Source organism: Crocodylus siamensis, chromosome 1 (genome assembly GCF_052110815.1).
Source record: "Crocodylus siamensis isolate JL-2025a chromosome 1, ASM5211081v1, whole genome shotgun sequence".
Lineage (NCBI taxonomy): Eukaryota > Metazoa > Chordata > Crocodylia > Crocodylidae > Crocodylus > Crocodylus siamensis.
In genome coordinates this window covers 379,202,556-379,228,219 of record NC_143395.1, presented here as the reverse complement: position 1 = coordinate 379,228,219, position 25,664 = coordinate 379,202,556, and the positions used below count along the sequence as shown (strand labels likewise).

At 45.7% G+C, this 25,664-nt stretch overlaps 1 protein-coding gene across 1 annotated transcript in view; it reads left to right on the top strand.

The window, feature by feature from the left end:
• The window catches only part of MTUS2 (microtubule associated scaffold protein 2), a 545,233-nt gene that overhangs the window by 438,426 nt on the left and 81,143 nt on the right, over positions 1 to 25,664 (top strand). Inside the window, exon 8 of the mRNA XM_090028232.1 lies at positions 6,706 to 6,917. Within this exon, the coding sequence (XP_089884358.1) occupies positions 6,706 to 6,917 (212 nt within the window). The remainder of the gene's footprint in view (positions 1 to 6,705; positions 6,918 to 25,664) is intronic.

Below are 25,664 nucleotides of genomic sequence, written 5' to 3'. Positions count from 1 at the left end.
GCAGTAATGAAACCCCTTTCTTTCCACAATAGTCCGTGCGCATGGACTGTAGAAAAAGCATAGCGAGAGTCAGTGTATATATTAACTCGCTGGTCTGTCCCCAGCTGTAATGCTCGGGTGAGCGCAGTGAGTTCTGCGGCCTGTGCCGACCATGAGCTCGGCAATGACTCCCTCCATACTACCTTATCCAAGGTTACCACTGCACATCCTGTTCGTCTTTTTCCATCGATGACAGAGCTGGAGCCGTCCACAAAGTATTCAACATCTGGGTCTTCAATTGGGTCCTCAGCAAGATCAGGTCGCACCTGCGTGGTCTGATTCAGGACCTCAAGGCAGTCATGCGTCGGTTGCCCTGGCTCTGGCAGCAAGGTTGCAGGGTTTAAGGCTGTAGTATGTTTGAAAGTAAGTCCTGGATTAGAGAGCAAAAATATCTCATACCGTGATTGTCTGGAGGGGTTAAGAAATTTCCCTCCCTCAGTCCCTAGGATCTGGGGAACTCCATGAGGAGTGAGTATTTCCATATCCGCACCCATGACTATCTTCTGGGCTTCTTCAACAACCACTGCTGTGGCTGCCACAGCCCGAAGACAGGCTGGCCACCCGAGTGCAACTGGATCTAGAACCTTTGAATAATATCCCACGGGTCTCCAGGTCGGGCCCGATGGCTGTGTCAGCACCCCTGATGCAACCCCTTGATTCTCATGAACATACAGTCAATATGGCTTTTTACTGTTTGGGATGGCTAAGGCTGGGGGCTGGGTTAATGCTGCCTTCAGCAGATCAAAAGCATGCTGCATTTCTTTATTCCATTTCCATTTAGTGAGACTCTCCTTAGTCAGGGATTCATACAGTGGTCTAGCCTTCCCACCGTAATCTGGTATCCATAGTCGACAGAACCCAGTTAGCCCTAGGAATGCTCGCAGCTCCTTGGGTGACTTATGTGGGGTTAGACCTTGAATCGCCTGTATGCGATCTGCACTCAGGGCTCTGACTCCTTTTGAGAGCTTATATCCCAAAAATGTGACTTCAGGCTGACATATTTGGGCTTTCTCTCTAGAGACTTTATATCCTTTTTTTCCCAGAGTGTTTAGGAGTGACCTGGTGGCTTCCTCACAGAGCTGCAAGTTTGGGCTTGCAACTAGCAGGTCATCCACATACTGGAGGAGAGTCACTGCAGGGTGTGATCCCTTCCACTCCTCCAAGTCCTTCTGAAGGGCAAGCCCGAAAATATGGGGGGCTGCTATAAATCCTTGTGGAAGAACTGTCCACATGAGTTGGGCTTTATGGAAAGTATCTGGATCCTCCCATTCAAAAGCAAACAATTTTTGACTCTCTCGGTGAAGAGGAATAGAGAAGAAAGCATCTTTCAAATCTAGCACTGAAAATATTTCAGCTTCCCCCGGTACTTGTGTCAAAATCGTGTGAGGGTTCGGGACTACAGGATGGTCTGAAAGGACCTTCTTATTTACTGCCCGTAAGTCTTGGACCAGTCTGTATGAGACCCCATCTGCCTTTGGCACTCCAAGAATGGGGGTGTTATAGGGTGAAGACCCTTCCACTAGCCATCCGTACCTCTTGTATTTCTCTATTAACGGCTTGAGTCCAGCTCTGGCCGCTCGGCTGAGTGGGTACTGCTTTACCCGAACGGGCCCCTCCCCATCCTTGAGTACGATCCTTACCGGGGAGACGAACTTAGCTCGCGCAGGGGTTCCATCAGCCCATACTGAGGGGTCTACTCCAGTCATGTGATCTTCTGGACTTACTGCAGGGCGTCGGTCCTCCAGGAGAGCCATCTGATAGTTCGAGCTCTGCTTGACAGGTAGCTGGACCACCATCTGATCGTCTCTGAAAAAGATCTCAGCTTGCAATTTTGTGAGTAAGTCCCGCCCAAGGAGTGCAACCGGGCAACTTGGAGAATACACAAAGGAGTGCTCGAGCAAATGGTCTCCCACCTTGGTGAGGAGTGGTTTACAAACAGGGAGTCGAGTTTGCATTCCCTCAATCCCTTCTACAAGTACATGCTGTTCACTAGTTCCTGCACAGGGGGGTTTTTCTGGAATCATTGAAAATGTAGCCCCAGTATCCACCAAGGCTTCAAAGTTTTTGCCACCAACCCTAATGGTTACCATGGGATCTTCTCGGGCTCCAACCCGAAGGGTAGTGGTCTTAGATCCCTGTCCCCTTCATTCTGAATCCTCACCCTTATCTTCTGCCCGCATGAGGTGACCTCTCGGTTCCCCCTCTCTCTTCTCCTTCAACTTCGGGCATTCCCTCTTCCAGTGTCCTTTCTCCTTGCAATAAGCACAAACATCTGCTCCCACTCTTTCTCCCTTCCTCTTCTGTATCCCAGCCTTTCCAGGGTTCCCTCCAGTTATAGCAGCTGCTAGTGCTGCCATCTGTCGCTGAGCCTTTTTATCCTCCTTGCGCTCCTGCACTTGCTCACGATTCCCATACACCTTATATGCAATTTCCACCAGCTCTGAAATCGGTTTCCCAGCACCTCCCTCAGTTTTCTGTAACTTCTTACGGATATCAGCAGCAGATTGACCAATAAACATAAGATTTACCATGCGCTGGTTATCTGGGGCTTCTGGATCCAGATCCGAAAACCTGCGAAACGCCTCATACAGCCTCCCAAGGAAAGCTGAGGGATCCTCCTCTCTTCCCTGTCTCACCTCATACAATTTAGACAGATTGGTAATCCGAGGCACTGCCTTTCCCATTGCTTCCACTATAATTCCCAAATACCGTGCACTCAGCTCTCTGCCCTCTGCAGTATGATTGTCCCATCCCGGCTCTTCTACCGGGTAAGTATCACGCAGAGTACGACCAGCAGCACCCTCTGACTCAACTCTGGCTGCCGCAATACGCTCTGCTGTACCTAACACTAATCTCCTCTCCTCCGGGGTTAGGAGGGTCTGGAGCATCATCTGGACATCAGCCCAAGTGGGTCGATGAGTCTGCCCAATAGATCGAAACAAATCCCTCATCTTTTCAGGGTCTTCACGAAAAGAGGGGCTCTGATTTTTCCAGTTAAATAAATCTGAAGTGCTAAATGGGGTGTAGACGAAAGTTGCAGTGCCTCCTTCCCCAATAACCTCTCGCATCGGACAGTTCAACACCGGCTGTGACTCTACAGGCTTGCGCAAATAATAACCCTTATTTCCTGATTCAGATGAGGCACTTGGCTGAGGCTCACGCTCTAACTCATTAGGTATGCATTGGTACGTCGGTGGTGGTCTCTCTAAGGGAGGGGGCGGTGGTGCAGAAGGACTGGATGCCGAGGAGGCGTCTGACTCATCTTCGCTACCCGACAGGGCAACCGGAGCACGGGTCCGGTACTCAGCCAATTCAGAATCTCCCCCCTCATTAGACTCAGGAAGTACAGGCGGCCCCCCCCGAGCCTTTTTCTTAACAAGCATCACATGAGACTTTGCTAAGTAATTCTTAATCCAAGGTGGCTGATTTTGAACCACCCACAACCAACAATCAATATAAGGAAACTGATTCCAATACCCATTTTGCATAACAATTTCATGGATAGCTATCACTTCTTTTAGCACAAAGGATCCTTTCGGGGTCCAGTGGACCCCAAATGTTGGCCACTCGAGTTGACAAAACTTAATTAAATCATCTTTTTTCATTTTTATTCCATAATCGGCCGGCCTTGCAAATTTATTAAAATGACGTAATAAGACTTTTAGAGGGGTATCAATATTGTTTTCTACACGAGAGCTACTCGTACCCATTTGCCCACAAAAATGCGCCCAATGCACACCAAATACCAAAAAGATCTCAACAACAGATGATTTACAATGAGAGCTAAGCCTAGAATTTCTCAGCAAACTTACACATCCTTTGTTTTCGATCCGTACACCAGATTAGGCAAAGGGAATTCGTATACTCACTCAGATACCCCAGAGATCTCGATCCAAATTCCAAAGTGTGTCTGCCTCTCCAGAAACTCAGAATTTACATAGGATACTTCCTTTAACTTCCCGGATATTTGGACTTAAACCTCAAATACCAGGGTGAGTCCAAAGTCGGCTCGGTGTGCACAAATCCCTGGTACTGGAGGTGCTCTGTCACTGAATTCCAGGGTAGTCCTCAAGAAGCCCCACGTTGGGCGCCAATTGTTGAATTAAAAAAGATCGTGGTTCGTTTCTCGGGAGGTGGAAAAAAACTTTCAGCTTCAGACACACTTTATTAGCAATACAAAAGGTATATATTTGCAAATAGGGTCAGAGGGAGAAGACAAAAGATCAAATCCCTCTGCCCCCGAGCATAATCATTAGCAGGCTTTTATCCCCTCTCTCCTGACCACGTGTGCAGAAGGAGGAATTTTTACAACTCATTTCCGGTTCATACAAACATATATGTAAACATGTCGCTTCATACGTCCCATGTGCATTACAATTAACTACTTAAGTATGCGGGGCGGGTAGGCTTAATATGCATTAGGTTATAACGTGTGTGTGGATGGGACTCAAGGTTACTCAAGGTTCATCCTGAAGGCAAAAAATGGCATTTGCTCTTATCTTAGCCTTAGGAATGTGGGGTCATGAAAGAAAGTGTGATTTAGTGTGACAAAGAGATAGTAAATTTGCAGGACAGAGAGGGAGTGATGCCTTAGTACAAAGGGCCTTTTGGTGGCTTTTCCCTTCAATTTCCACCCCCCCCCCTTCCCTCTCCCATTAAGGAGACAAGGATGGGTAGCAGCTGTGTTTTTCTTTTTTTTCTAAATCTGCTATTGATAATGCATTTTTAATAATATTTCTAACAATGCTGTCACCCTTACCACTACCGCACAATTCATTGTATGATCGGGGATTGCTGTCACTGTGGCTATCTCCTATAGCAATTTCCATAGCGGCAGCAACAGGGGGGTTGGTAAGCTGCATGATGATAAAAGCCACCTCCAGATACAAGGGAAGTGATGGTGAAATTTAAGCTCTAGATTTTCAAGTAGATGCTTTTTATATTGATCTGTGGGTAGGCCTTAGCCATAACTTGTTACTCAAAGGGTGGGTGAGTGAGTCAGTGATTCACTCAGTAGAAAGTTAAGTATAACTTCTAGAGATGAAAATATGCACAGGAGTTTTAAGTTCTACTCTAAAAAATAATTCTATAAAAATAGCATATTCTGGAGTTCTGTACTGCTTATGTTTCAGTGATTCCAACTGTCTTCCCTACAGTCTCATTATGGCACTTGCTAGCCAGAGTGGATTCTCTCTTTTTCTCACGTCATCACCAATAATAAAGGTTATGCATCTCAAATTCAAGTGCCTGTGTAAGCCAGCTTTCTTCATAGTACTTCCTCACTGACATGTGTGAAAATCTATAGCTATCAAAAGTGTTGCACAGATGGAAATTCCAGATTCAGAGTTGAGGCAGGAATCAAGTCACTTCTAAAGCCCTCTGACATGAACAAAAGCATTTTTGCTGTACAACCAAGTCTTGCTATCTTAATTCCTGTCCTTAGCCTGCTGCAGTCTTTGCCCCTTGTACTCATTCTGCTAAAAGGAGAATATCTTCCTGTTCCCCCACTTTTCTAGCCTTCATAGGTTCTGGATCAGAATTCAGAAAATGCCTCCCTGTGGCCTGTACGTTACCACAGCATAGAAATGGCAACTTGAAATTTGTTTTCACAAAGCACTTACACAAGTGGGCAGACACATGTGACAGTTACACATTTTTTTTTCCAATAAGAATATGACATTTGCTTGACAGAACAAGGTTTTGTGCCTATTTTGAATTGCACAGAAAGGGAAAGGGCATGAAATACACTTTGCACAAAGGTTTGCTAATGACAGGAAGACCATAGGATCCAGGCCTGCTGCACACTAGCCCCTCCTTCAAGGTGCTCAGTGACCTCAAGTCTCAGTAATGCAGGGGGATCCCAGGTCACTTCTCACCACATAGGATAGTTAGGCCCAGATCTTCAAAATCAGGGGTGTCAAAGATACAGCCTGTAGGCCTGATATGGTCTATGGAGCCTTATCTTCTAGCCCCTGGTGCTGCCCTTGGGTCTGGAGTCGATCCATGGGCAGCATATAGTGGGCCTGGATTGGCTGGGGATGCACATTTCATGTGGTGCCTGCTCTGGCCAGTCCAGGATGTGTGCCACACGTGGCACTTACTCCGGCTGGTCTGAGACGTGTCCTGCACATGCACCCCTCCCGGCCACTCAGGGATGGAGCATTGCATGCAGCATGGGTACCAGACCCAGACTGGCTGGAGGAAGTGCCACTATGAGTGCAGTCCCGGACCAGCTGGGCCAAGTGCTGATCCAGCATGTGGGGGAGAGATGGAGGGAGTGTCTGTAAGCCTGATCGGGCCAGTGGAACTGGCCACATGGCATTCATCCAGTGTATCCACCTTACATTACTCATCCAGGCTGCGGAGTCCGATAAGTTTGACCCCCCTGCTTAAAGGTACTGAGGTGCCTTTCTCCCACTGAAATCAGAGAGAGTAAGGTACTTCAGTAACTTCAAAGTACTGGACTTCAGCTTCTTGCAGGATCATGTTCTTAGGGGTTTTTGTAAGTAAATGCATTAGAAAGCTTATGTGAATACTGCAGATTATTGCAGGCAGATAATAGTGAGAGATGAGTTCCAGGATCCTTAAAAGTGTGAAAAAGTTGCATCCATGCATATACACTGACTGATTACTGTGTTTTGGGGATTTTTGACTTTTTCCTTGTAGGCCATCCCAAACAGAGGCCAACAACTCCAAAAAATGGAATTTCCTCCAAACCAGATCTGCAGACTCGAGAGGCTGAACGGCAATTTGTCCAGCGGCTGAAGGAAAAGTGTGATGAGCAGTCCAAGCAATTAAGCTGCATTCACGAGGAACTGAAAAGAGCCAGTCGTGGGTTTGACATCTTTGCCATAACAACACAGTATTTCTTTAGGAAGGTAAGACTACTCTATGCAAGCTACCACTAGAAAGCATTTATTACAGTACCTAATCCTAGCCCTGAACACTAGTCATTGACCTGAGCTGCTGCTTATTAGTAATGATGATGACAATAAGAATGATGCTATTTCTTCATTCTTGTTTCCCTGTTTTTGGGAACCAAGCATATAATTTCATTGTAACAGTTACCATGACAAGGAGGTTATAATTAGTTACAATGTAGTTGACATACAAAGATCAGAAAATGGAGGTAGCAGAAGAGTGAGGTAACTGAGGCCTGTGATGAGTGTGTAGTGAATTTAGGGGTGGTGGTGGTAGCCGTGTTGGTTTAAGGACATAGGCAGACAAGGAATTTAGGAAGAAAGAGCCTCAGAAGCAAAAAGCCCTGGCATCTCTACATTAGAGCTGGGATGGACAAGACTGACATTTACAAAGGCAAAAAGAATTAATGCATTTAACCTGTTAAAAGCTGACAGATAAAGGAAAAATGTATTTTTTCTACTGTACTTGTCCATTTCCTATTCACCAAAGGGTTGGGTAACCCAGACTTGTCATCCAAATTACAGTGGTCAGTCTTACAAAACTGCCAATTCCCTTAGAATGGAGGTGCCCACCCCCTAGCCCACAGGCTACATCCAACTCCCAGTGTACTGCCATCTGGCCCACAAGGCTCCAGTCCCCACGAGCCAAAAATTTGGCAGTGGAGGAGTGGTGGCACTGCTCCCCTGCTGCCAAATTTCTGGACCTGTGGGGAGCCCTGCAGGCTGGATAGTGTGGCCCTGTGTGCCAGGCAGTGCAGGGCCTGATCCCAGCCTGTGGGGGGCCAGCCAAGGCTATAAGAGGCTAGGGTGAGGGCAGCGCACAGGGCTTCCGGGCTTGATTCTGACATGCGGGGTCATGTGGGAGTGAGGACGGAGGAGTGCAGGACCTCAGAACCAAATCCTGGCACATGGGGGCAGTGCAGGACCCCAAGGCCCAATTCTGGTGTGTGGGGGCCAGCCAAAGCTGTGCAGGGCCCGATGCAGTTGTGCAGGGCAGGCAGAGGCAGCATGGGGCCTGATCCAGCATGCAGGCCAGCCCTGCACCACTCATCTTCCCAAAATATTGGGTACCACTTTCTTAGAACAATGAATAATGTTACCTCACTATTTGCAGCTACCTCACTATTTGCAGCATTCCTTAGAGGAGGAACAAAGAATAGGTGGAGAATACTTCCAGTCATCAGAAGTGTCTATTTACTAAACCTAGAAAGATTTTCTTAAGGTAACCAGCTGTCCTGGGGCTCTAAAAGATTTTAGCTATTACTTGCCTCAAAAAACACGTGCTCTGGGTCATGATTCTGGCATATCAGGCTGAATTCACCAGCTGTATGGGTTTTGTACTACTCCCAGTTGTGGGTATGCATTCTGTGGGGCAAAGTAAACAGAAATGTCTAGTGCACCTGATTCAGCCCTTGTGTAACATTCACAATTGTGAGTTTGTTTCTGCTTTAGGAGCAGACAATATTACACATTTGGTGCTCCATGTTGGCTTTTAAGACTTAGTGACTTTCACTGGAGCTCAGGTTCCTAAGTCCCTTGGCAACCCTTGAAAATGTGATCCTTGGTGAGTTTCTGTGCTGAGTGTCTGTCCTAAGGTGAAATAATGCAGCTGCTTCTTCCCTTGCTGTATCTAAAAGTTTGAGCAAAGTCATGTCTGCTGATTTTGAGTGAGGGAAGCATGATAGCAATTTACTTTGTTTTCCATTGGAAAGAAAAAAGAAAGAAAACAAACAAAAAAAAAATCTTGTGACCATGTTTGTTTCAAAGAGGCCTGTAGGCAACATGGCTGAGGTTTGAGTTAAATTGAAATCTGGCACAGGAATAGTCTTCATTAAGGAAGAAGACGTGGCCTTGTTCCAGAGAATTTGCATTTTGATTTGTTCAAGTGTTGAATATTTGGGAATTCCATGCTCTGCATATGCAGCCATGTCTGGCTCAGCTCACAGCGGGCCTTATCCATTGAAGTCAATGGAAATGTTTCTGCTGACAGTTGCACAGACCCTGATTATTAGTATGTTTTGGTTTCCATATGTTATGCAAAAAATGTACCACACAGAGAGTTGTTTTCTCAACATAATGTAATTCAATTTTTAAAAAGTATGCAGGAAATAACAGTTGGGAACTAGGAACTTGATCAGGTCTGAAATGTGCATATAAGGAGCAGTGTTTTATACACTTTTAAAAATGTTCTCATTTCTCATAGGTCTACCAAGATGCTTTCACCTACACCTGGGGGCAGGAAAAAACCTCTCATTTTGGGGGCAAAACCCTAGATCTTATAAAAGATCTGCTACTTATAAAAGTTCCATTGCTCTATTCCCAGCCAAAATGACATCCAAATGTGCATGGGAATGGGAGCTTCCTCCAAACTTCCACTCCCACTTCTTCCATTTTCCACTGATAAACCTTAGGAAGGGCTCCTTTGTGCAACCATCATTCAAGCGGGTTTGTATTTGGTAAAGTTGGGACTGTTTAGTGATAGTATCTGTCCAACTACTGCAGTTAGAGCTAGCTGGAGTGATTTGCATGCAGCCCTGTTTAGGGTTGGAACAGAGGGGAGCACCAAGAAACATCATGTGTAAGGAAGCAAGGAGTCGCCTCACCCTCCAAGATAGTAGAAAGTGAGGACAGAGAATTGGCCCTGCCTCTTAGTCTTGCATTGAGTCAGATTAAGCCACAGGCTCCACAATGGGTGGTGCCCTTTGTGGTGGGCTAGTAGGGGGTGTTCCTGCGTTAAGCCACCCACCTCACTGCACCCAACCACCTTCCAGGCTTCAAGTGCCTCCCTGGGGGTGCCTCACGTCTGGCCGACCCCCTTCCTGGAGCACACCCACTAGCCTGGGGTAGAAACTGCCACCACCCAGGGCTGGGCTTTATTCTGGCTCTGTGCACCCTGGGAAACACAGGTCTAGTAGACCTCGAGGTACTTGACTCACTTCAAGCACTTGGGGGTGCTTCTCTCAGTCAGAAGCACAAGTAGTGGTCTCTCTTAGTCAGCTGAACCAAGGGGACCCCAAGGCATAATCTAGACCCACACCCAATAAGTCTCTCACACTAGGTACAAAGGAGAACTTTATTGGTTACAAGGGGCAGGGTTGCAATAGGGTACAGGGTAGAGCAATATCAGAGAAATCCCGTAGAGCAAACTGGCATGGCTGGGTAGCCTTTGATGATGCATCTGAATTACTGCAAGCTATATATCTAGTTAGATCTCAGGTAGCTTACTCACAAGTATCATCCAGAGGCAGGTGGAGATTCCCTCTGGAGGCAGGCAGTTCCTTGATCATGGGTTTTGACAGAGAGAGCAAGTTTTAGATGGTTCAGGTCTTCTCTATCTCTTCCTCATGGCTGCCACCTTGTCCTCCTAGGCAGTCCTTAACTTATATAGCCCTTATGACCTCATTTACCTGGTCCAATGGAGGCCAGCACCTGTTGTATATCAGCCAACCAATTTGAAATGCATCACTAGTTCTTGGGCAGACTGGCATTTTTTAGCTCCCCAGGGAGCCCAAACCCCTCACCCAGGTGTGTGATGCCAGTCACGTAGGCAGAGGGAGCAGGTTTCCCCCTCTCTCAGGAATGTATCTAGCTCAGGTTACCTAAAGAGATAGGATAAGGTGTGTACCCTCTGCAGAGCCCATCCTAACCAAATTGTCACAGAGCAGAGTTTTTGGGGAGAAACAGAGGTGGCTTCCTGCCACACACTCCCGTTCATTCCTTTAAGTTTCAGAATTTGGTTTCCCAGAAGCTGCCTGGTGGGTCATGGGAATAATGCCACCAGATTGCTAGTCAGCATCATTTATGGTCAGAACTATGACTGTATCCAAACCCCCCACTTTCATTCTTGATTAATGAAAATCTTAGCAAATGCTTTTGCTTTGGTTACTCTTGCATTTATCCAGGAATTTCACCTCTAGTGGCACAATACGAATGCCCCCCAGCCATCTGTCTTAATTATAGCCCCAGTTCTGAAAACCAAGAAAGCAGAACTAGCCCTATTCCCCTTTTCCTAGTTGGAGTCTAGGCCAGTTGTCTCACTGAGGGAATGAGCATTCCTGTTCATGGAAATGGCTGTTGTGATCAGCTTTTCAGCCATGGAAAGGGACTGATGAAGCTTTTCACACCCTTTATATAAACAGCTATGGGCTGTTCTGGCCCTTACTCAGGTTTGAGCTCAGTTCCTATGGGCATCTTTACATGTGGTTTGGGGTGGAGGGGATGTATTTTAATTAGAGCTGTAGTTAAAGCACCCCCACCACCATTTGGAAACATGGGGACACTGAATACACATGATGCCAAGGCTACTGACATGTTCAAATTAGAATGCACCAGTAGACTTGATTAATTGAGTCTACTCCAATGCATTCTGATTAGCAGGGGGCATATCTATAGGTGTGCCCTATGTGCCAACAAGACATTTCGTTAATTGAGAAAGAGAGTATCACCCTGCAAATGCAGGATATGCTCACCTGGCCACACTGGCAGCCTTAACTCTGGCATTTCTTGATTTTTAGGTGCTTCATCTTGCAACCTTAAAGTTGCTTGAAACTTTTTTAAATTTAATATTTAGTAAGATTTTGATAGCCTTTTTTGAGAGACTCTATACTGCTAGTGAATTGCATCAAAAAAAATGCCCTTTTCTCTGCCTCCACTGAATGCATTTTAAAAACAAGAACATTAATAACAGTTGTAAACTAATAAGTATGAAGTCCTTTAACAGTTTGTAGCCATGCTTACCCATCAAACTTCAGTTAACCCAGTCTGCTACCACATTATGGAGAAACATAGATAGACTTATTTAGTGACAACTCAATATGAGGACAAACAAAAATGAAAACAGTTGTTCAGGAGTAGGCCATTACTTAGTCATGCAGGGCAGTCATTACAATGCCTATGGACATCTCTGTTTAAGTAATTCATTCATTATTAGCAGATTAATTTGCAAAGGCCAGCTTCTGCCATGGAACATGCATACATAACTCATATTGACTCTTGTAAGTTCCAAATTTAGCTACAAGGGAATTGTGTTGAATGTTTCATGTTCCAATTATGACCAACACCGACCTCAGCTTGTCATGGCGTATTTTGTGAAGGAAACAAATGACTGCTATGAACCAAATGACATCATAAAGGTATTTTATAAAACACAATATAAACAGCCTAGGAGACTTTGGTCACTGCTTACCTGGGCCACCTCATCAGCCCAATAGTCAGTGAAGTTCCTGGTCCAGTTCCAAACTTTGTCTTAAAGGGGTTTGTGAGTGCTGCAGGCTTTCTGTTAAAAGTGGCAGCAGCACCATCTAGAGGAGAGTATCCCAAAGTGAATTTCTGAAAGGGAATTCCTTATGTGAACAAAAATGAAACAAAATATACTCAAGTGCCCCCATCAGATTTAGAGCAGAGGTGTTTCTGCTAAAATATATACAGGTCAACTGCCCTAGGCTCCAACTTGTGGGGAGGGATAGCAAAAAAACCCAAACAGCTGCTGCCAGCAGCCAAATGATCACAATCAGGATTTAATGGCAACCGGAAGTCACCGCTGCCCCTGTACCCCAGGCATCCAGCTATGTTCCTACACTACTGCACCTACTCAACCCAAAAGTATGGGGTATTTCTGTATCCCTGCTCTACCCACCCAGTGTCCCTTCCTCCAGCCAGCTCTCTCCCACATGGTAGTTTCTGTGGCCGTGCAAAGCTTCGGGTGCTGATTTGATTCGGAGGAGATTCGGCCCAATTCGGTGGCTGAATCCTGGCAACAGTCGGTGAGTGCAGAACTTTTTTTTCCCCAAAGAGCCGGGAGCTGGGGCTGGGTGGGGCAGCCATTGATGGGCTGGGAGAGCAGGCAGGGGATGGGGCCTGTTTGATTCAGAGATTCAGCCGATTTGGCAGCGGCTGAATCTCCAAATCAGATTTGGCCGAATCGATTCAGGACAATGATTTGACTCACTGAATCGAATCACTGTCCCCCAAATTTCCCGAATCCAAATCTGAAGCAAATACTAGCCACTTTGCACAGGCCTAGTAGTTTCCTTTTTCACATAGGTATATAGTTGCATCAAAAAATGTGTCAAAAAGACTTTACAATTGTAGGTTAAGCACTCCAAAGGTAGGGAATGCCAGGATTAAGGTTTTGGTTTGGCCTGCTTGCATGTATGGTACAGTTATTATTTAGTGGTAATGTTCTATTTTTCCTTAGCACTTCTGCGTCAGTCAGTGAATAGGCATTTAGTTACACAGTAGGCCTTTTTTCTCTTCCTTTTTCAGCAAATGGCCCTGGGCCTGTTTATCAGACACATAGCATATTCTGCACAAAATAGAAAATTATCCATTTCCTCCTGAGCTTTTTCTGTTGCCTTCAATCTAGCTTGTAAGTGCTTTCTGAATAAACCCCCTATCAGGTGAGAAAGTGCTGTTATTCCCATTTTGCAGTTGGGGAACTGAGGCACTGAGAGATGATTAAGACCAAAATTGCTTAAACTGTTCACATAGTCACGGTGCCACCTTTTGAAGCCAGGACCTGGTTTAAATAACGTAGCACAGTGTGTTTTCAAAGCAACTCCCACAGGCTTCAGCTCCAGCTATGAGAGCTCAGCAGTTCTAGCAGATGCTTCATACTGAACAGAGAGAAAATAAAGAATACATCATTTGCAATCACCTGTGAGAAGCTTGGTTGAAGTGACTTACCTAGCCACACATAGTAGCTCTGTGACAGTGGCAGGGGCAGAATCCCATTCTCCATGGAGCAATCATTTGCTGTAGCTCTGAGTCCCACCTTTCTCTTCTCCCACCTCATTCACTACTGACCTTCCAGCTACTGAACATGTAAGGCAAGGTTCCTACAGGACACAGTCTCCTGCACCACAGGATCTTAATTCATGCTTAGAATAGATCCATACTGCACTGAATGGGACAGGGGTGTTGTGATTGTGTGTTTAGAGGCTGTATCATTAACAGGTATGCACAAAGTACCCGAAGTAGAGTTGCACAAGGATGCTTCATTCAGGCATCTCATAGATTGAAAGTATTTGACTTTCAACTTCAGTATTTTTTGCATAGTGTTTATAGTGTAGTATTTTTCTGTGCAATTTTTTAGGTTTAAAAAACCCCCCAGAACACAAAATTCTGTCTTGTCAAACATATTGATCTCTAGCAAGGAGTTCCTCACCACTGTGGGATCTTGAGGATCTGGGGATTTTTTTTTCTCAGTCTTCACTTTCAAAGCTATTCTACTTGGTATTAATAATTAAATATTCACTGCAGCAGGAAGCTGAGAGCTCTGACTAGCAGGTAATAAGTGTCATAGAATTGTAGAAAATTAGGGTTGGAAGAGACCTCAGGAGGTCATCTAGTCCAACCTCCTGCTCAGAGCAGGACCATCCCCAACTAGATCATCCCACCCAAGGCTCTGTCTAGCCAGGTCTTAAAAACCTCCAAGGATGGAGAGTCCACAATCTCTCTGGGTTCCAGTGTTTTACTACCCTCCTAGTGAGAAAATTCTTTGTAAATATCTAACCTAACTTCCTTTGCTGCAACTTGAGACTGTTGCTCCTTGTTCTGTCATCTATCATAACTAAATCTTAGAATCATGTGAATCATAGAAATTAAGCACTGGCAGGGACCTCAAAAGATCATTGAGTCCAACCCCCCTGCTCTGGGTAGGAATACTGCTGAGATCAAATGATCCCAGGAAGGTGTCTGTCCAATCTCCTTTTGAACACTTCCAAGGTTGGGAACTGCACCACCTCCTTTGGAAGTCTATTCCAGATTCTGGTCATAGTTACTATAAAGAAGTTCTTCCTTGCATCCAACCTGAAACCATCCTCTAACAGTTTATGGCCATTGTTCTTTGTCCTCCCCTGGGGTGCCCTAGTGAACAGTTTTTCTCCCAGCTCCCAATATTCACCCTTTACATACTTAAAAATGTCCACCAAGTCCCTCCTCAGAACAGTCTAGCTCAGGGGCGGGCAATTATTTCAGTTGGAGGGCTGCTTAATGAGTTTTGGTGAGCTGTCGAGGGCTGCAAGTGTAGCTCTGCCCCTTGACAGGAGCTCCGCTACCTGGTCGCCATCTTGAGACAGGAAGCCTTGCCCCTAACCCTTGACCACCCAGAGTCCCTTCCCTTGCCCCCGCCCCGAAATACTCCTTTTGGGAGGGAAGGGTTGTCATCTTGGAACCAGAAAATAACCAAATCATATACTAAAAGTCAAACATCTACTATAACATATTTCAATCTTATTACAAAAAATATTTTTGCCATGATTTGTGTTTGCATAGTGTATATAGATATGATTGCATAATAGCTCAGAAATAAAGTCTTACTCTATATTGTGTGTGGGGGTGTGTGCGGTGTGGTTGGAGATGGCGGGGTGTATATGGTAGGGTGTGAGGGGCATGGTGGGGTTGTGAGAGGGTGTGGATGTGTGTTAGGGGGCAATGGGGGATGTTGGGGGGTGTATGTGTGGGGAGGTTGTGGGGACAAGGTGTGGGTGTGGGGAGTTTGTGCGGTGTGAGGGAGGCTTGGGGGGTGTGGCACCCCCCTCACATTCACCCCATGGTGCACAGTCCCTGCCAGTGACAGCAGCAACAGGCAGAGGCACTTGGGGCACTTGTGTCCAGCACAGGCGCTGCCACGGGTGACATGCAGCTCTGACCAGTGCTGCACGTGGGGGCGAGGAGTGCAGCCCAGTCAGCCTGCCTCTATTGCGCAGGGCTTTCTGCAGTGCACATGCAGCTCCTGCACTCCCACACCACCAGGGGAAGCCTCGCATGATGGAGCTGGCTGCCTTTGCCATTCCCTGACATGCAGGTCCCAGGGCTCCATGGGGAAGCAGTACCTGGGGCTACCCTTCACTTCTGGGGGAGTCCTGGGACCTGCCCGGCAGGGACTGGTGAAGCCAGCCAGCTCCATCATGCCAAGCTTCCGCTGGTATCTCATGAGTGCAAGTTGAATGCACACTGTGGGTAGCCCTATGCGATAGAATTGGGTCAGCCAGGCTGCTCTCCTCACCTCCATGTGCAGCACTGGCTGGAGCTGTGCACTGCTGGTGGCAGAATCTGCACTAGCCACAAGTGCGCCAAGTTTCCACTGCCTGCTGCTGCCATCGGCAGAGGCTGTGCACCATGGGGGGCAGTGTGTGTGGGGTCCACACACTCCCTACCATCCATCTCACCCACATCCTGTCCACCTGAGCTCCACACTCCCACTGCCCACCTGGTTTCCCTGGTTTGTAATTAGCAGATCAAGAAGAGCATGGCCCCTAGTTGGCTACTCCAGCACTTGCACCAGGAAGTTGTCCTCAATACTTTCCAAAAACTTCTGGATTGCTTGTGTATTGTTGTATTGCCCTGCCAGCAGATGTCAGGGTGATTGAAATCCCACACAAGAACAAGGGCCTATGATCGGGAAGCTTCCATTAGCTGTTTGAAAAAAGCCTCATCCACCACTTCCTCCTGGTCTGGTGGTCTATAGGAGACACCCACCACGACATCACACTTGTTGCTCTCTCTTCTGACCATAACCCAGAGACTTTCAACAGGCCTATCTCCAATTTCATACTGGAGCTTTGAGCAATCATATGGCTCTTTTACATAAGTGCAGCTCTTCTCCTCTGCCTGTCTTTCCTGAACAATTTGTACCCATCCATGACAATGCTCCAGTCATGCAAGCTCCCACCAAGTCTCTGTTGTTCTAATCACATCATAGTTCCATGACTGTGCAAAAACTTCCAATTCTTCCTGCATGTTTCTCAGGCTCCATGCATTCATCTACAGGCACCTGAGGTAACTAGTCGATTGGCCTGGAAGAATGAAAACACCTGCCCTGTTGCCCCCTCCTGCTTGCTCTTCCTTCAGGTCACCCACTTTCCCCACTTATCTCAGGGCTTTGGTCTCCATCCCCCAGCGAACCAGCTTTTAGTTTAAAGCCCTCCTCACTAGGTTACCAAGCCTGTCTGAGTAGATGGTCTTCCCCCTCTTCGTCAGGTGGATCCCACCTCTTCCTAGCAATCCTTCCTTTTGGAACAGCATCCTGTATTCAAAGAAGCCAAAGCCCTGCTGGTAATACCACCTGTGCAGCCAGGCATTAATTTGCAGCATGCATCCCCTTCTGCCCAGGCCCTTTCCCTTGACCGGAGGGAGTGAAGAAAATACCACCTGAGGTCAGCCTCGTCCCCTTCACCCTGTCACCCAGTGCCCTGTAGTCACTTTTGATTTTCTCAGGGTCTCCCCTGGTAGTATCATTGATGCCCACATGGATGTGCAGCATGGGGAAGTAGTTAGAGGACTGGATGAGTCTCAGTAATCCCTCTGTGACATCTTGGATCAGGGCTCCGGGCAAGCAGCAGACTTCCTGAGACAAGAAGTCAGGTCAATAGATGGATCCCTCTGTCCCCTACAGAAGGGAGTCTCCAGCTACCACCACCCATTGCTTCTTCTTGGTGGTGGTCATAGGTGACACCTGGGAGGGCATGGGGTGGCATGTGCCCCCCCCCCGAGAGCACTGGAGCCCCCCATCACAGCAAGTGCTCTGGCTGCTAGGGGGGCACAGAGAGTGCTTGTGCTCCCCCCCCCACCCCGAAATCAGCAGGATGTCAATGGCGGAAGTGCCAGCAGCAGAAGTTCTGCTGCCACGGTGCTGCATGTGGAAGTGCTGGCACCTGGGGGATCCTCTGCCTCCCCCCGGTTGCTGTCTGGCCACTGGGGATCCCCCCCCCCAGTTGTGCCCCTCTGGTACCCCCCCAGACTTGGGAGGCACTAGTTGCCCATGGTGGCGGTGGTCTCAATCCTTCCCACCTTGAGAAGGCCTGGCTTGTCCTCCACCAATGGACCATGCTCCTCGCCCTCTGTTGCTAGGCTTCATATCTAGTCTCCAGACAAACTGCTGTAGGTGGAGATGAAGATTTCTGCTTGTTGCCAGAGGGCATAAGCTTCCAGCTTCCATTTTCCCCCTTCCTGGGAGTCATCCCTGCATGCTTTTTTCTGGCCTGGATATTTAATTAATTATACAAAATGGAACAGTTTCATCAGTAGTGTCTGTGGTTGACCACTAGTGAGAGCACCCTCCTGAGTGTCAGAGGACCTGGGTTCAGCCCCTGCTCCACATCCAGGAGAGAGGAAATTTGAACTTGAGTTGCCCTCATCTTGGAGGAGTGACCTGACTACTGGGCTTCTGGGACAGGCCAAAACAACCTCTGCCACCATTGCCAGTTTCTGATTGGCACCTCAGTCCCCAGATAAGCCTTCAGTTCTCCTTTGCTTTTATTTTTTTTAAATGATAAACATATCAGAAATCCCAATGAAAACTTTGCTGTCTTTCAAATAAATTGTTTATGATATATTACCCAATGAAATATTTTCAATTAACTGAAAATGCTGAAAAAAAAAGTAGTGATGTCCCAGACTGAATTTCTTTCCCAGAATTGCCAGTACACCCAGTTAACTCTTTGCATAGTTGTGGTCAAGATTAGGAACTATGAGGACACAGAGACATATTCAGAACAGAGGGAAACTTCAGAGAATTTAGCTGCCAAACTGTCATGTCAATAGTGATCTAAAACAACTTGATGAATGTATGTTGTCAAAGGAGTTTAAATTTATCGCAGGCTAATGGCTGGGCCAAATTTGGGTCATATTCCAAAGACCTGGAAAAAAACATATCCCTGGTGCCTGGCAATCTCTGTTCACCTTATCCAGATTTTAGAGTCCCTCCTTTGATGCATGAAAGCATTAAAGCATCTTAATAAAACAGATGTAAACATTTTCTTAACTTGGGCAAAATTTTATTTTCTTCCTTAATCTTGTTTTCAGAAATAACAGCTGTCTTTGAGCTGAAACATTAACTTCCCTCTTCCCCCACAAAGAAAACCAAAACAACTTGAGATAGACAATGGACATGACATTTCTACCCAAGCTGTTAGTTCAGCAAACCTATACACAATTGAAAACAATATTTTGTGATGGAAGGTGCCAGAAAATTTTAACAATAAGCAGGACTTCCAGGTTTGCTTGTAATATATTAACTCATTAAAATTTGAAGTATGAGCAGTGTTTTGGAAGTGAATTCCTAATTAGACTCCACTGATGTGCCTTGACTGGAGGATTGTTATATTAAAGCTACATAATAATTTCCATTTTCAAGATAACAAGGTAATGGCCACAGGCATTCTGGTGCTTTCACTGAAGTGATTTTATGTCTTCATTAAAAATTAAATATCTCCTTATTTAGATGCTATCCTCGAAGAGAGATTTATTTAGACTCTGCTTCAAAACGTCAGGTAAAAGTGGATTTGTTTCCCCCTGTGTTTCATATTAGTGATTTTTATATAAACAGTTGTTTTTGACAGTCTAGCTTTTAACCAGAAGTCATTTAAAGAATACCCCAGAGTGAGCTGCTATTAGGGGTCTTGAGATTAGGTGCACATCTTATGGCTACAACATGTGCCAGCAGAGATGTCCCAGAGCATGCCCTGCTTGCTCACTTTTACTTGGAAATCAGCTGGTGAATCCACTCCAGGGTTGTCCCTGAGGCTGTTCTCAAGTACACTGGAGATTGTGGTCTTGAATGACCACTGGGCGCCACCAGCAGAGCAGCCTCAGCAGGATATCTCCAGGTTTGGCACATGCCAGAGGAGCAAGTGGGCAGAAAGTGCTCAGTGGCATCTCTCGCAGGACACACTGCCACCAAGGCCTGTGTGAGCCCTACATGAGCCTTTGAGGAGCTTGGGGAAGCTAAACGCTGGTTTGTGAGGGGCAGTGCAAGACATCCTGAATAAAATTATAAGACTCACTTCTGAAATATGACCAGAGCAGTCAGCCCATGCTAAGCACAGCCCAGAACTGGAACCATAATATTACCACAGTTCAAGATTTGTCAAAGTAGTCTTCCTGTCCATTTGTCTGTTCCAAATCCCTCAGCTCTGAAGTGCTTATTAGTATGCCTTGATTATCTAAACTTCCTTTTTTCCAGGGTTTACTACTTTCTCCAACCTGATATTCAGAGTAACTATTTTTACGTGACATTTCTATATGTTTAAAAAAGTGGGTCACACTATTTTAAGGTTACATAATTGTATGAGTCACAGTGATGTATCAGTTTGGGATGCGTTCTTGTGCAGCTTTAATGTACAACATATAAAATCCGGTTTCAACCTGACTGAAAAGCAGAGTTTCACGGTTTCCAAATGGCAGGAAACTTCATTTATTTGAAATTTTGGTTTCAGTCCAAATCCAGGCCAAGGCCTAAACATGTGGAATTTCCTATAACCCAAATGTTTTTATACATTTTGCTCTGGAAGCATAGAAGCGTAGTGCCCCCAAAATGAAATGGACTCCCTGGGCTCTAGAGCTGCCCAGTGTAATTGGCAATTTCTCTGCAAAGAAAGAGAGTGAAACGTCTAAAAAATCAATTTCACTGAACAGCAGGATCTCTGGCTCCCGGGCCCACCCCTCCCTTTGCAGGACATCCAGGTGCCAAGTCACAGCTCTACAGCAGGGACCTGGGAGCTCTGAGAGCCTTGGCAGACCCTCCCGACTGACCCAGGCTGGGCATCCTGGCACCAAGTGTCCAGGCTCTCATCACTCTACAATAAGGAGCTCTGTCATGACTGTCTGCTCCATAGTTGGCAACCCTACAATGTCAGGGTCCCCAACCCCGGGGACAGTTTATCTGTAGGGCGTCCCCCAGACCAGCAGACTGTGGATCCCTGCCAGGCAGCCATACCAGACAGAGTGCTCCAGGGGGAAGGGATCTGGCACTTTCAGGGTCCATAGCTTTGGGAAAGGCCCTGGACATCATAGGTCCCTAGCCCTGGAGCCATCCACTAGGGATATATGCTGGGTTTCATTAGATCCTGGGTTGGATTCAGCAAAAGTTTGTCAAGCCCAAGATATTTCAAGGATAGGATTTGGTGCTCAACAAATCTGCATTGTCAAAAGAAACTTAGTTTCATTAGACCAGTGATTCTTAGAGAGGGTATGGCAACACCCTGGGGTGCCATGAATCTTTTTAAGGGGAACCATGCAATATTAGCACTGCTAAGTGTGCAAACGCCTAGGGCCTTGTTACACATTACACTGTGAGTTTTATGAATGTTGATGGGTATTAGTGCTAACTTGAGTTTGGAGCAGTCACACATTCAGGCCAGCAGGGGGCCTGGAGGATGGAAGGTAAGAATTCCTCCCTCCTATTCTGGACTTCCCCCCTGGCCCCTAGGGATCTCCCAGTTCCCTCCACCCCCTTCCCCTTAGGGTGCTCCCCTGCGTCCTGCCCCCGCCCCCCACCCTCCAGGGCATTACTTGTGGCTGCCTGTGCTGTCTGTCCCAGGGGAGCAGGCAGGGAAGGATTAACTTTCTGGGCTGCTGCTCTTCTGTTCCAAAGTGGTTTGGGCAGGCAGGTTAACCCTTCACTGGCTGCTCTTCTAGGACAGACAGCATGGGCAGCCACAAGAAAGCAGGGGGCAGGGTGAGGGCAGTGAGTGGGAATCTGGGGTGCTGGGGAGGATATGGGTCATGGGCCTGATCCAGACCAGAGGGGGGGAGGGAACTGGGAGATCCAAGGATACACTAAGGTGTATCCTTGCATGGCTGCACCTTAATATAACATGACCTGGGTAGCATAGATCAGAGATAATCCTGCCCTGGTGTGACATAACTTTGAGCTGCATAATGAGTGCTTAAAACCAGTTTCAAGTGCCCAAAATTACTGTGTAACAAGGCTTCTGCACATCATTCACAAGATACACCCAGAGATTTCAAATGGGAATCCACACTGTCAAAAACCTTCTGACCCACTGTGGTCTTTCTGAGTTCTTTGCAACAGAAGAACTGCTTTATTATTTTGCCATTTTCAAAAAACAAGTGAAAGCTAAGAACTTAGATTTTCCAGAGAGTGCCCTATTGAATCTATTGAGGAGTTCCCTAAGTCTGAAAAAGGTTGAGAATAACTGCATTGGACAGTTCTTGACCAGTTCCTGAACACAGGTTCAGTAGCATTTATGTGCACAATTATAGAAATCTATATAAATCATAAGATGTGTTAAATGGTTTCTGTCAGCAGTTCCTCAGCATCACTTTCAAAATATGAAATATATGACAGTCTTCTAAATTCAGTCTCCATGAAGTTAATTAGAGAATGATCCAATCCTGACTATAGCCTATGGAAAAGACGCCCACTGACTTCAGTAGTTTTTAGATCAGTTCCTTGAAGGGAGGGCCTTGCATATCAGAAATACATTAACAGCTTTTATTACAAGCACCTAATTATGCCTCCATTCCCCATGCTGAAAGGAGGCATAAATAAATCCTTTTCAGGTAGTGTGCTCATGCACTTTCCAATCTGTGGTAGAACCAAGGGTATAAATGTTGTGTGCTGTAAAGGGATGTATTTGGTAGCCATGTTGGTCTGAGACAAAAAGAAATGCAGAACTCTAGAACTTTTGGTTCAGAGATGATAAATTTTATTAGACCAACTAAGAAATAGCAAAGAAATTATCTTTTTTCTGCAAGCTTTCAGGCACACGCACCCCTCCTCAAGCTCAGGGAAAATTAAAGATGGTACAAAGTCCCCATAGGTAGAAACTAAACTTCATTTTTGCACAGAGTAAGCTGAAGGTGGAAATCTGTTCCTCTGGGTCCATGGGTGTCTTTGTGAGTTGCTCTTTGATGTGCAGATAAGACAGGATTCCTTCCCTGGCAGTGTCAGATGGCAGACAGGCGGGGAGGTATAGAAATCTTTCTTGTCGTTCAGCAATGAAGTTTAAATCCAAAATCAGCTAAAATTTGGCATCTTCCATGTTGCAGGGATATATTTGATATCTGTGTTGGTGTGAGACAAAAAGAATGCAAAACTCTAGAACTGTTGGTTCAGAAATGATACCTTTTATTAGACTAACTCAGAAATCACTGTAAACACATTTATAACATCAGTCCCTGTTCACCAAATAAATGGAAAGATGATGAAATTGTTCTTTTGGTCTCTTGAATTAATGCACATTTTTAATATTGCCTGAATACCAGCTGTAAGATTACACCTCTCTAAACAAGCCTCCAGGGCTCTGCTGAAGGAAGATCAAGTCTGCACAAGTTACCAAAAAGCAGACAGTTCAAAGATCAGCACTGTATGAAGAGAGTCCACCCAAGGCCAACTTCCCACCCCTAACAGTGCAATGCAGCTGCTTGAGCTGGGCAAATACTGCAAATGCATTCAGATGTATAAACACTTTGCTTTGGCCGGATTTATACCATTTCTGTGGCTGCTTCTGACATACCTTCTAGTGAATAAGGTTGCTGGCAGGAATGTTTGCAAAACAAAGCAATTTTACAAGTTTCATATACTGAAATGCTTATTCACATCAGAATCGTACACACCAATATATCAGACGTGTCAGAGTCTAAAATTATACTTACCCACAAGGGATAGAAATACGCCATATGCCCTACTGATGCAACAAAAATAGGCTGAATTTCTGATACTGGATACCCATGACGGGACTGTTCACTAGAGCTGAAATTTCATTGAAATGTTTCATGGACACATACCAGTTTTGATGAAGTGTTCATCAGGGGAAGAGAGAGAGGTGGAGAGACTCTCAGATAACAACTCAGTGGTTAATAGCCTGTGTGTCTTGTTCAAGATGCTGCCCTGTGAGTGCAGAGTGGTCCTTAGTGAAAATCCCTGCTGCAGATCACTGGAAAGCTGGAAATCAGACCTACATCTTCCACAAGCCAAGCAAGTATCTTAACCCCCTTGACACACACACACCTCTCTCTCTGATGCAAAAAGACCAAGCTTTAATCTGAAAATAGATGGTTTAGCCTGTGTGTCACAGGCCAGCTAGGTGCTGTGAGTGTATCAGCTATGAGGCTGCTGTGTTTGGGATCGAAGAGGCGAGTTGGGAGTGAAGTAAAGGCAAATTTACTTATAGCTTAGCATACAACAGTTAACAGAAAGGTTAATGCAACAAACAGATAGTACAGTAATAAAGAGCTAATAGTGAATGATAACAACTGATAGACAGAATGACAAAGAGTTCCCACATGGGGTTGGCAACTTATTAGCAGTCCCTCTATGCCAGGTGTGCACCAAGCTGTTTCAGCAAAGTCACGTGTCCCTGATCAGTGCTGTCCGAGGGGTCACCAGGAAGGTCTCTTGGTCAGGATCCGGTCCTCACTCACACTGGGAGTCTGGGATCCAAGCTTGGTACAGTGATGGGCCATCTGTCCCGTCCTTCATGCTGGTCATTTGACATACGTGCTTCTTTATACCTTATCTTATGCTAATCTGTTGGTTTTAGAGCCACTCACAATCTTGCCCTATAGCTGTTACCCTATGGGATCAAAAGGTGTTAGAAATTATCATGAAAGGTTACCGCCCAAACTTGGGTTCACCCAATAAGCAAATTACATCACGTTACTTTGAGGTTTGAAATTAGCATTACTCTGCCCTTAGTTTCTTATTCCTGGATTCCCTGGAATGTGCTAATTATATTAGGTGGTCAGATCTTGTTATGGCTCAACCTTTAAAAAACCTGTTAGATCAGCTAATCTTGTAGCTCTGCTTATTTTTGGGGCTCAGTGGTCCCATGATCAGTGCAAACAGATTCAACACTTCGGTTAAATTGTGACAGACAAATTCCACTTGCAGGTTGCAAACTTACAAGCTTTGCATTAGTAATCTTAACTGCTTAGACCATTGCCTGAATGCCTCCAAAAGCATATATTTATTGCTCGTGATAGTAACCCCTCTGGTTCTGGCTACCACACCCGTGTCCATTTTCATGAAAATACTCAAAGATTTGAGTTTCATTCCAATGGGTGTGAAAACCAACTTTCAAAACCTCCCTCAGAAATTGCTGCAAAATGGAATTGTTGTCCTCTAATCAGCCTTACTATTGGAAGGCAAGCTGCAAAAATTATTTCAGGAAAAAAAGCTGAATGCAAATGATTTCAAGACTAACCCTTGTATCGTGTTCAGAATCATGAATTATCCACCCAGCTGTAACGGCTGCTACTGAATTGCTTAACAGCTGCTTGCTCGCAGTAAGAATTTTCTCCGGAGAATAGTTATGTTGACAGCACTGAGCTACCTCTGCTTGGCAACAGAATAATAGAACTGCCACCCACCTGCAGATTTGCCCAGGAAACCAAGCCTTGCACTGGTAGCATGCTATCGTAGTGTTTTGCCCTGCCTTCACGTGAATGTATCCTTTCCACATGCTCTTAAGTGCAGCTGGTTTAAAGGTGATTTGCAAGTACATGCATACCTGCATGCCTTCTGACTTCACATCCATGTGTGCTTCTTTAGTGACATTTAAGTTCTTTATATTTCCCAGAAAGTGAGACTTGAACTACAGGTTTCCCTTGCCAACCCCGGGGGTTAGGTTCCTGAAGGTTCCCGTGGTTGGCAAAACCATGGTTGATAAGACAAAAGGCTCATGGGAAAAATGGGGTTATTGATGCTAGCACTGAGTGCTGATAGGTCAACAAGGCATCAAAACCAAATTCTTGAGTTCATGAAGGGTGACGCTGACACTGAGCATTAGTGCTATGGTGTTACCATATTTATGTTAAGTTCTTACTAGGAATTAGGGGTAAGGAATTCTTTAGTTCTATTTCTTCTACCTACTTTTATGCTTATTTGGTACTGTATTATTCCTAACCCTCTCTCCATACTTTTGCCTTTTGTTGTTTTGAAAGCATAGGCTATTAAGA